Source organism: Bos grunniens, chromosome 2, assembly GCF_055505025.1.
Source record: "Bos grunniens cultivar Pamir isolate PY7600 chromosome 2, Bosgru_T2T1.0, whole genome shotgun sequence".
NCBI classification, from domain to species: Eukaryota; Metazoa; Chordata; class Mammalia; order Artiodactyla; family Bovidae; genus Bos; species Bos grunniens.
This window is the reverse complement of record NC_141166.1, coordinates 63576574-63589111: the sequence shown is the minus strand read 5'-3', so window position 1 is coordinate 63589111 and position 12538 is coordinate 63576574. Positions and strand designations below refer to the sequence as shown.

The 12538-nt window shown below is 46.1% G+C and overlaps 1 protein-coding gene across 21 annotated transcripts in view; it reads right to left on the bottom strand.

Moving 5' to 3' along the window:
* Positions 1-12538, bottom strand: part of CLASP1 (cytoplasmic linker associated protein 1) — a 273436-nt gene that overhangs the window by 160328 nt on the left and 100570 nt on the right. For 18 of the 21 annotated variants that reach the window (XM_086349101.1, XM_086349179.1, XM_086349040.1 and 15 more), the window contains exons 5-7: positions 11801-11892; positions 9959-10034; positions 853-950 (exon numbers count right to left, since the gene is read on the bottom strand). In XM_086349101.1, coding sequence (XP_086205227.1) covers positions 853-950; positions 9959-10034; positions 11801-11892 — 266 coding nt within the window. The remainder of the gene's footprint in view (positions 1-852; positions 951-9958; positions 10035-11800; positions 11893-12538) is intronic. The other 3 variants (XM_086349120.1, XM_086349111.1, XM_086349129.1) reach the window with 1 other exon arrangement.

Sequence of the window (12538 nt, the reverse complement as noted above, 5' to 3'; positions counted from 1 at the left end):
TGCCCAATACTCTGCAAGCTCATTTGTGGAATGGATAGAAAAAATGAAGCACAGGATATCAGCCTGAGCCCTGACTTTCTAGCTGGGTCATGTCTCCAGTCACTTCCTGTCACTGGGTCTCAGCTATCCCCATGGGCACAATGACAGGTCCAGATAAACCACTTGGTGAGTCCCATCCAGGCCTAACTTCCCAGGGTTTTCATATTACTTTCTCCCAATTAGACAGTCAAAAGGTTTAAAATTCATTTGGTATAAAATTTGTACATCATAGTTAAAAATCATAGATAACTGATTTTTCATTATTTTTAAAAGTTTGACAACAGAAACATCTGTGGACTCAAGGGGACTCTGGATATGGTAAGACAATAATCTCCTTGCACTGGAGACTTGGATGTTGAAACTGGCATTACTAGCCAGAAGGCTAACATCTCAAAGATGTCCAGAATTCTCACTTATATATTTCTATCCAGATTTATCTGGGAAAGGCTTCATTCAAACAAATACATTCTAAGCCCCCAAGATACCAGGTTCCATGTACATACGAAATGTAGAACCACATGAACCCAGAGAATGCAAAATCTTTCAACACCGATCACTTTTAAATATGCTTCTAAAAACAGTCTGTGGCATGGGACCAGGTCAGATGTCTGGGTGAGAAAGTCTTACTTTTGAGCAAGTGGAATGAAAGGGGACCCCTGAGACATGATCTGGACAAGATCGCCATCCATCAATCTTCTCACCATATAGTCTTTCAAAAAAATTACCCCATAACAAAATAAGCAGTGCAAACCACGATGTTAACTGAGAAAGAGGAGGGGAAACAGCAAGAGAAAGGAAAAAGTCTGAACTCACCGGGACTGTGGCAATCCTTTTTTACTGAGATCTGCCCTCACACGTTCTCCTACATGTCTGTAAATTTCCACTAAGCTGTTTATTGCTGCATCTCGAACCTAGATGTAAAAGAAGAGATCTTACAGCTGCTCTGTGTCATTCCCCAGTGCTTCCTGCTGCGGACACAACAGGCTATCCAACACCCCAAGTTCATCACCCACTCACCAACATGACTCTGAACACAACCCCTTAGAGACATGGGATGAGACAAAGCCGTACTTTGACAGCTCTGACTCTGTGGGCACAACTCCAGAGAGTATGGAAAAAAAATTCAGATCCCAACCCTGTGTCCATGTTAAAGTCTATACCCCTTAGTTCTTTTCATCCTTTAAGATGATGTATGGAAACTAGAAATTTCAGACCAAAGTGGAAAACACTACAAATAAGTGAATTATTCTTAAAACAAACAAACAAACAAAAAAAACACCATGTAAAGCATTCTGGATGTAGGCCAATTAAATACTTAGCAACAGAAAAGTGTGGTAAAGGTTACATAGCACCTGTATTCAAGAAGTGCAAAGTTCTCAAAGGTAGATGGGAAAAAAGTCCATAAATTCTACATTTAATACAGGACAGGATGTAATAAATGTTATACAAAAGAGTACAGAGAGCTCACACAGTACAGGGGAGTGGGCACACCAGAGGATACCAAGAAACATTTTATGGAAGAGGAAGGAACCACTTAAAATGTGCTTAGAAACACAGCATTTCAGCAGGAAGAAATGGGATGAGACAGGCTCCAAACAAGGTTAACCAGCCAGTGCGGACGCATGAAGGCGGAGCAGCACAGCATAAGCTTCAGGAAGCTCAAGGCAGCAGTCTGGCCAAACACAGACAGGGGGGAACAGGTCCGGATAAATAAGGCTCCAGAGACAGAATGAACTTTATTTAAAACAAAAACAAACAGAAAATGGGGGAACCCGAATATGGATTGTATATATACCAAACATTAGGCTGGTGCAAAAGTAACTGGGATTTTGGATTGTTGAACTTTGCCATTTGATATTGGAATACATTCTTAAATAAATGTGGTTGTGTTATACATCATTTTAATGCACATTTCTCATTTTGTTTTATTGCTAATGACTTATGTTGTTTATATTTAAGACTATACAAATGATGTTACACAAAAAGTAAATTTGAGTGATTTTTATTTGAGTTCAAAATGGGTCGTAAAACAGTGCAGACAACTTGCAACATCAACAACACATTTGGCCCAGGAACTGCTAATGAACATACAGTGCAGTGGTGGTTCAAGAAGTTCTGCAAAGAAGACAAGAGCCTTGCAGATGAGGAGTGCAGTGGCCGGCCACTGGAAGTTGACAACAACTAATTGACAGTAATCATCGAAGCCGATCCTCTTACAACTACAAGAGAAGTTGCCAAAGAACTCAACATTGATAATTCTGATCAGTCAGCATTTGAAGCAAATTGGAAAGGTGGAAAAGCTCGATAAGTGGGTGCCTCATGAGCTGACCGAAAATTAAAAAAAACTTGTTTTGAATTGTCATCTTCTTTTATTCTATATGACAACAAACCATTTCTCAATTGCATTGTGATTTGCAATTAAACCCCTGGGAAAAAAATGGCAACCCACTCCAGTATTCTTGCCTAGAGAATTCTATGGACAGAGGAGCCTGGCAGGCAATTAAAAGTGGATTTTATACAACAATCGGCAATGACCAGCTCCATGGTTGGACTGAGAAGAAGCTCCAAAGCACTTCTCAAAGCCAGACGTGCACCAAAAAAAGGTCATGGTCACTCTTTGGTGGTCTCCTGCCCGTCTGATCCACTACAGCTTTCAGAATTCCAGTGAAACCATTACATCTGAGAAGTATGCTCAGCAGATGGAGGAAACGCACTGGAAACTGCAATGCCTGCAGCTAGAATGGGTCGACAGAATGGGCCCAATCCTTCCCCACAACAACGCCTGATCATGTTACACAGCCAAAGCTTCAAAAGTTGAACAAATTGGGCTATGACGTTTTGCCTTATCCTCCATGTTCACCTGACCTCTCACCAACCTACTACAACCTCTTCAAAAATCTCTACAACTTTTTGCAGGGAAAACACTTAAAAACCAGGAGGCAGGAAATGCTTTCCAAGAGTTCGTCGAATCCCAAAGCATGGATTTTCATGCTACAGGAATAAACAAACTTACTTCTCGTTGGCAAAGTATGTTGATTGCAATGGTTCCTATTCTAATAAAGATGTGTTTGAGCCTAGTTATAATGATTTAAAATCTATGGACCAAAACTGCAATTACTTTTGCACTAACTTAATAGTTTATCAATGCTAAATTTCTCATGTGAAAACAACATGTGATTATATAAAAATATCTGTTATTATATAGGAGTAAAAAGATCATGTGTGCTAGATACTTTCAAATGGTTCAAGAATAAAAAATTTCTCTGTGTATGTGTGTATACATGTATGTATAAGTATCCATGTTGAGTTATGAAACAAATGTGACAAAATGTTAAATGGTAAATATAGCTGTTCACTATACTAACCTTTCCATTTTTCTACAGGTCTAAAATTTTGCCAGTAAAAAGGTGGAAAGAAAAAAAAATTTTAATCCAATGAATTCAAGGCCAGCCTGTGGGGGGTACCCAGGGGAGGAGAGCAGGGACAGACAGGAGAACAACATGATTCCAGATTTGGTCTCAAGCAATGAAATCAAAGAAACAGAGAGTGAAGGAGAGAGGAAGGAAGTAGGAATACAGACAATTTACAATCCTGAACACTGCAAGTCACCCTATGATTAACAGTAGTGCATGACAGGTAATTTTACTCACATTTTTTCCCTTGTGATAGATAGCCAAATTCCAGGTTCTTACTATCTTCTCACCTAAAACTTGATGCTATGTACCGAATTGTGTCTGTGACACCCCTCCCCCGCCACTGCCAGCCCCCGAAAAAATTCCTATATTGAAGCCCAATGTTACTGCAGACAGAGACAGGGCCTGTGAAGAAGGGAATTCAGGTTAAATGAAGTCGTAAGAATGGGCCTGATACAACAGGAGGCCTGTCTTTATAAGAGAGACGTCAAGAGAGCTCTCTCTGTCTGCAAAATGGGATGAGAACCCTCACCAGAGCTGGCCATGCTGGCACCCTGATCTAGGACTGCCAGAAACAAGTTTCACTTGTTCAAGCCTCCCCGTCTATGGTATTCTGCCATGGTAGCCTGAGCTGAATAACAGATTACCAGATTATTTTGGAAAGGGAATAATTTCTGATGTCAGGAAACATTTTCATATTGAGACATGCACATCTTACCAAAGCAGTCAATGCCACTGTCTGAAATCAATGACAGGTGCATCACCACTGCTTACTTTCTAATCACGATATCTGCTCAGAGCCAGAGCGGATCACACTGGGGAAACTCTTTAAAGAGCAATCAATATCCTGTCTGCTACTTACAAGTCTGGGCTGTAAAGAGTTTAAGGGATTTAGTGAAAAAATGACTAGCCTTCTAAGTGGAATAAGTCAGACAGAGAAAGGCAAACACTGATATCACTTATATGTGGAATCTAAAAAACACAACAAACTAGTGAATAAATCAAAAAAGAAATGTTTGGATAGAGAAAACACACTAGCGGCTGCCAGCAAGGAGAGGGAAGGGGGCAGGGGCAATACAGGTGTGAAAAGGGGGCTATTATGGGACTACTATATGAAATTGTGTGTGTAACTTCAGAAAACTGTAAAGCACTACAGAATTCAAAGAATCACTCATTCATTCAGTCAATCAACAGAATTACTAGCCTCAGAGTCAAAGTAGCTCTCAGGACCTACTTGGCCATTTAGGGACTATATAACTTTAGACAAAATATTTAAACTCGTATCATGTATGAAACGAGTCGCCAGTCCAGGTTCGATGCACGATGCTGGATGCTTGGGGCTGGTGTAATGGGACGACCCAGAGGGATGGTATGGGGAGGGAGGAGATAGGAGGGTTCAGGATGGGGAACACACGTATACCTGTGGCGGATTCATTTCGATATTTGGCAAAACCAATACAATATTGTAAAGTTTAAAAATAAAATAAAATTAAAAAAAAATATTTAAACTCTTTTAATCTCAATTTCCTCCTTCATAACTAGAAGGTTGCTTTGGGGTTAAAAAAATAATGGATTCAATTCAACAAATATCTGACTGCCTATTAGGTGCCAAACTAGTGTGCCACATGGCCCAGCAGATAACACGATGGGCACAACAGGGTGAGAGGATGAGGACCCAGGACCCCGGGAGGGGACCCCAAGGCCAGAGGACAGGGGAATGTGGCCGCAGACAGGCAGCTGCCAGCATGCCGCCAGCTCGTGGCCATGGGGGCACACATACTGGGGTGCTGCAAGTACAGCTCTGCCTCATCCTCACTCTTTGGAGAAAAATCAGAAATACACATCTCCCAAATGTAAAACTGTCCAAACTCCAAAAGTAAAAATCACCCTGCAGACACGTGTATAGACACACACACACACCCACCTATAGGCTGAAATTCAAGTTCAGGCCAGCCGTTTGTGCCCTGTGGTCCTGAATGTGAAGCACTCAACACAATGGCTGGTGCAGCTGGTATTATCTACATCTTTCAGACTAACAACCTTGGCCTTTAAATAACTACTCTTCAGGCTCAGAAAGCTACGGGGTCAGTTAAACAACCCTCAATTCAAGAATCACAGAAGAGACTGTGTGTGGCACTACAGAGTACTGTAACCCAGCTGAGAAGACAAGTGTCCCTAAAGCAAGTCAATTGAGGCTGAAGGGATAAAGCAGTGCTCACCTCTACATACAACGATGTAGGTCCCAGTCTGGCTTCTGGCCACCCACAGGCTCACCTTGCAAAGGAACCCCAACAGCTCAGACCACTCAGGTAGCAAAAGATGAGGGCCCCAGGACGTGTCTATCACTTCACCTCTTTACACTACACCCAGATGTGAATGGCAGGAAACAGGCTCCCTACACAGCCTGAAACTCAAGGGGACACCTCACCCTCAGGGAAAAGGAGTGCCCCAGAAACTCCTGCAAGGCAAAAGTCACCCCATCCCCCATAGCCACCAACCCACCCACTTCTCAGGTGCTGGTCAAACCCTCACTAGGGACTTCATTCTCCCACCCGCCTGGCACCCAAGCACAGCCAGCCCAGCCCAGGGCCAACTGCAGAGAACATTGAGATCAATGCTGGTCCTCAGGCACTGCAAGATGCTTTCAGGCTTTGAAGATGCAGATCAAACTCCTCAGGAAAACAGACAGCAGATGGGTGGTGAGGGCCTGCAGATGGGATACCTCACTGCTTGAGGCCAGCTGGGCAGCTAATGAAGATATATCAGAGGTTTCCAGGCAGAACTGGAGTTTCCCCTATCTGGCAGAAAGTGAGAGTGAAGTCGCTTAGTCGTGTCGACTCTTTTTGACCCCATGGACTATAGCCTACCAGGGTCCTCTGTCCATGGGATTTTCCAGGCAAGAATACTGGAGTGGATTTGCCATTTCCTTCTCCAATCTGGCGAGGGACGCCCTATTGAGCAAGTGTCTCAAGACTGCTGGCTGCCTTTGCCCTGTACTCCTAGGCAACAGACATAGGCCCTGTTCTGCAACCCACACCCCAAAGGGGGAAGCCCTGACTTCAGCTAGGAAGGTAACATCTCGTGAGTGTAAAGCCACCCCATCCTCCTGTCCCTCCCCCAAGATACAACTCTCAACCACGAGATACGACAGGAAACCTGAGGAAAGCTTCTGGAAAACGTCTCTCCACTTGGGGAAAGAAACGCAGGGAACACTATACCACAGGAGACCCGCAGGGAAAAGTGCACGTGGACTGAGCATTTAATGACACGGGGGAACGAGTCATTCTACAGGGGCAGGAAGCAACAGTGGTGTCAAGATTAGGTGGGGAGCCCGTTCCTTTTGGAGTAGTCAAGAACTAAATCACCTGATGTCTAAGACTTCCTTCAAAATCATCCATTCAATGCATTCTGCTTCCAAATGATGGGGTGGGGGAGCAAAAGTGATGAAAGTAAACTGGCCTTGAGAGGTCCGCTGCTGAGGCTGCGTGATGGCACAAGGGGGTGCAGTACAACCCTCTCTCCACTTTATCTAAATGTGAACCTTTCGATATAAAAAAGCTGAAAACACGACAGGGACAGAGGAGCACCACATTTTCATCTGCCAGGAGGGCCGGACACACATATAGCTGGACTACACCCGTGCCAGGCCTATGAGCAGAGCTGCAGAGAAGAAAGCTCTAGGGGTGGGCAGCCCAGCAGAAGACGAGGCACACACAGGCCCGGGGACATCACACAACTGCTAACAAGCCCTGCAGCCTCCCTCCCTCGGGCCCCCTTTACAGGGGATAATACATTGTCCCCGCTGCTCTCCTGACTGAATTACTTTCAGCAGCCAAAAGCATTCTAAGCCACACAGAGCCTGTGTGTGGGGTCCACTCTGAGGAGCTGGGTCACTGTACAGTGAGACCACAATCAAAGGGCTCACATCCTCTGGAGCAGGAGTGTCTACAGGGCTCACCTTAAAGTTAAATCCCACTGACGTGAGGAGCCACGTGCAGGACCATGCAGAGCCCTCCAACCACCCCCCCCATCCCACCCCACCCCACCCCACCCACACACACACACATACCACCACCACCAAAGGACTGAGAGCTGGATGGAAGCTGACCATAATGCTAGGCACCCAGTGCAGTGACAGCACCAGGAAGATACAACTGTCCTCAACAGCCTGAGATGTCCACAACTAAGAGGGAAAAGCCATGCAAACAGCTCTGGAGAATCCACGCAGTCCTGGGATGATAAAGAGGAGACAGGGTAATCTGGACCTTGATGGTTTAGAGACTAGCAGGAAAGACGGACAAGAAAACGCGAGTAAAGTCAGGAGCACAAGCACATGGACAGACACCCCCAGGAGGAGGGACAACTTGGGGGGGTTGGCGTTGGGGGAGCAGGTGGCATCCCCAGGGGTGGCGATAAGGCCCTTGGGCCTGTGTGTCTGCACACACTCGCTCACGTACAGAGAAACCCTCCTCAGGTAGATGTGAACACACAGGCTCCTCGGATGCTCAGTGTGGGAAACTCTGGCTACTGATGCTGTCTACTCCAGATGGCCAATGACTGCCCGCTGAACCCGGCCTCACCGACCCCCATTCTGTCTCCCAGGCCCAGCGTGAATACTCACATCACCTGTCAGACCAGAGTAAGCACCTGTGCTGCGCTTAGTGGCTTAGTTGTGTCTGACTCTTTGCAACAACGTGGACTACAGCCTGCCAGGCTCCTCTGTCCATGGGATTCTCCAGGCAAGAATACTGGAGTGGATTGCCATGCCCTCCTCCAGGGGATCTTCCCAACCCAGGGACTGAACCCAGGTCTCCCACATTGTGGCAGATTCTTTACTGTCTGCTGCTGCCGCCGCCAAGTTGCTTCAGTCGTATCTGACTCTGTGCGACCCCATAGATGGCAGCCCACCAGGCTCCTCTGTCCCTGGGATTCTCCAGGCAAGAATATTGGAGTGGGTTGCCATTTCTGTGTCCAACGCATGCATGCATGCTAAGTCGCTTCAGTCATGTCTGACTCTGTGCGACCCTGTGGACAGTGGCCCACCAGGCTCCTCTGTCCACGGGATTCTCTAGGCAAGAATACTGGAGTGGGCTGCCATTTCCTTCCCCCTTTACTATCTGAGCCACCAGGTAAGCACGTGAGTGAGGAACAAAGCGCCTCAGCCAGCCTGGCTGGCGTTCCTTCTCTACAGAAGGACAGGACACCATGTAGCAGCAGTCACAGCCTCAGAGTATAGCCTGCAGAAATTATTTTTCCCACAGAAAACAAAGTAGAGACAAGACATTAAGGGGGCAAAAAGGCAAAACAGTTCATTTGGTAAGTTAGAATCTTTTTAAAAAGTAGATTCTGTTATTTTTAAATTAATGTTGCACAATAAAGCATAATTCAAAAAATAAAAATATCTGAAAATCACATTTCCAATGTCAAGTGTTCTCAATAAAGGTTGGGTAGAGGATGAATAGAAAGAAGAGAGTGGGTGCAGGCGAGAGAGACCAGCATAGCCCAGCATCGAGCAGGAATGGGCAGCACAGCAGAGCCCCAGAAAGGAGGCAGGAATGCAGGGATAAAGGGCAGAGACATGGAAGGAGGAGAGGGCAGGAAGTGTTCAGACCCCGGGCCCTCGGAGCTGAGCTGGGGGCAGCGAGAGGAATGCAGACTTGTCCATGGAGTGCACTTCAGTTGCTGCCAGTCAAGGCTGAAACTGAGACGTTGTTCCCAGCGTACATTCGACCCCTGGACAAGGCGGGGGTCAGGGCACCAACCCTCCACGCATGCGTGGTTCAGCCTCCTTGGATCCAGATTACCAGGGTCCATGCAGTATAGCAGTGTATCCTATGAACCTCAGCCTGAAGGTGGACCTGTGTGCTCTGAACCCATACTGTTCAAGGGTCAAAGCGTACACTTCTGTAAGTCACTGTCCCACGTTAAGCCCCTTTATCTAAGCGGCTGTGTGAGCTAAGGCGACAGCCAGGGCCCTTGATGACACTAGGAGTGACCTAGAGAGGAACAGTGCTTCTGAGCTGGGCTCACCGCTCACCAACACCGCCCCCACCTGCCCTGACACTAGGGAAGTGATGTTTTGTTGTTTTTCAGTTTTTGTTTTAATTTACATAAAACATCAATGGGGCACCAGTGTGGCCACCACCCAAAGTGAAACATGGCACCTTTCCATCACCTCTGAGAAGTGCCCCCATGACCTGTACAGCCCACCTCTCCCTCTCTGGGAGGGGGTCACTGCTCCCTCCCCCATGCCCACCTCTCTGGCTACACAGATGGTGACCACAGTGTCCTTCTCTTGGAGGCTGGTCTGGATGATGTCACTTTACAGGCTAATGGGGGTCCCATCCTGACCTGGAGAGAAGAGCAGAGTGGCTCCCAGGTCTACCCAAGACACCAGATATTGGGCACTACTGGGCACTAACCCAATAACTGCAACCCACACATCACCAAAATGCACCTTCACTCTGTGAAACCAACGATTTTCCTTTCTTGCTAAATACACTCACCTGGCTGTTGGGATCTCCTAGTAGGTTACATATATGTGGCACGATCTTGCTTAGTGTTAACGTATGAGCTCCAGAGCTGAAAACAAAAGGAATGCTTTAATGGTGGTGAAAACAGAAGACAGAAGGCCACCTCCCCTACCCCCACCACTATCTCTCACCAAGGCTCACTCCTTATCCTCCCTTACGTGCTTCCAAAATAAACACACGCCCAAAAGCCCTCTGCACAGAGTCCAAGACTGTGAGTGCGTCTCACAAGTCTCCCCTGCACTTGGTGTCCCTCCAAGCCGAAGCCGGAGCCTGGCCCAGTGGGGTTCCACCGTGCTGGCATCACTATTTGTCCCACGATGGTTCCTACTCTGCCTGACTCACTGTGCTACCAGGCAGGTCCCTGGAGCCCTCCGCTAACCCTCTCCCTCTCCCTGCAGTGTTTGCAGTTCTCTGCTACAACAGACCGTTACATCAGGTAACGACCGCTTGATGAAAACGCTGCAACGAACGGCTGAGAGGACACTGCCCTGTTGAAGAATAACTAAGCTACTGGCAACTGTTCACCACCATAAGCGCAGCCACAGACATGCTCTCTCAATACAACTCTCTTTGACTACCCTCAGATTACTCCCTTAGGATAAATAAGTGAAACAATTGTTATCAAAGGCTAGAAACATTTTTTAAAAGCTTCAGACATACGCCATAATTAATGACCCTGAAAAATCTAGCACATTAAGAGGGGAAAGAATCTACCAAGTAATGTAAACATTACACTATCCATTTTGTTTTTAAAAAAATAATAAAACTCTAAAGTCTGGAACAAAATGCTACATGTTAACAGTGATTATCTGAAGGTAGCAGAATTATAGACAATGATCACTTTCTTCTTCATGCAGATTTTCTGTGACATATACAGTAATACTTTCATAATCAGGAAAGGTGATCTGTAATTTTTAATTTTAAAACGTCAACAGTCATTAAGGAAGCAAAACCACAATGACATGGACTACTTGCATACCAAAATGGTTAAAATTAAAGACAGTGATAACATTCAACGCTAGTTTCTGAAGAAACTACATCATTCAACCACTGACAGTGGGAATGTATAACAGTATAGACAACTATAGAAAATAGCTAAGAGCTTCTCTTAAAAACTAAAAACAAACTTGATAAATGATCCAGCAATTGCACTCTCAGGCACTCACCCAAAATAAATGATAACTTCTGTTCAGGCAGAAACTGGTACATGTATTTATAACAGTTTTATTTATAATAACCCAAAACTGGAAGTATTCAACAGGTAAATGGTTAAATACATTATGATACATCTATACCGGGGAATTCTACTTGGCAATAAAAAGCAATGAACTGTTCAGCCACAGCATATATGCAATCTCAAGGGAATTATGCTGTGAGGAAAACAAAGTTGATCTCAAAGGGTCACATTCTGTGTGATTCCATTCATATAACATTCTTAATAAAATCTCAGAGCTGGAGAACAGGTGACTGGCTGGCAGACGTTGGGGACTGGCTAGAACAGCAATGTGAAAGGGCTGGGGTGAGGTACAGGTCTGCCCATGAACGTGGCAGCGAGTTATCTGGAGCTGCACTCATGACAGAGTTGGGCACACACAGAACACACGTGTGTCACTGGAGGAACCTGAACAAGCTCATATCAACACCGACTTCCTGGTCTGGACCCTGCACTACAGACTCGCAAGACAGTGGGTGGGTACGAGGCACCTCCCAGGACACTTCTCTACATCTTCCTATAAATATACGATGATTTCAAAGTTAAAAGTTACAAACACAAAAGCTTGGCCAAGGAAGCCCTCAGGCCCCACCCAGACTTACGCGTTGAGGGTGGCCACGAGGCAGAGACACGTGCCTTCCCGGGTGCGAAAGTTCTTGTGCTTGAAGCCGCCCAGCATCCGGTCCCACACGTACTGCAGACAGCAGAGGTAAGGGGGGGAGAGGAGAGGAGGAGGCTGCTGCAGCCCATCCAAGCCAGGGGCCCCCAGGGCAGGAACCTCACAACAGGTGCCATATCCCTCCCCGCTTCCACTAGCCCTCTGGGGAGCTTTTTGGAAAATGGTAGCATAGGTTTCTATACCAAGCTAAAACCTTTCAAAATACATTCCTTTATGTAATTGCATTTAATTTTCCCGACAACCCTGAAAAAGAGGTGGGACTGTCCTCAGTTACTGGGTGAGGAAAATGAAGCAGAAGAGGCTGGGTGACTTACCAAAGGTCACCTACTCAACGCTGCTCTCTTGGTCAGAAGAGCTGTGCCCACCCCTGTGCTAACCTGCTCTGCTTCCCAAATTAGTCTAGGTTTTACCTTCCCTGGGAAAGTTTCTCTTCACACTGTCTCACCCTGCCCCACCCCCCAACAATGGTCTGCTGGATAGGTAAGACAGAGCTGTATCCCTGGCTGGCTGTCCCAGCAGCCCAGCTCACCAGCAGACATGGGCCAGGGCTGCAGCCAGGCTGCTGATGGCCCTGACATCACAGCTGCATCTTTTCAGAGACACAAAGAGTCAATTACATAAATGAGCTTGAGTCTAAGAAATTAAACCAAGCACTCCATAC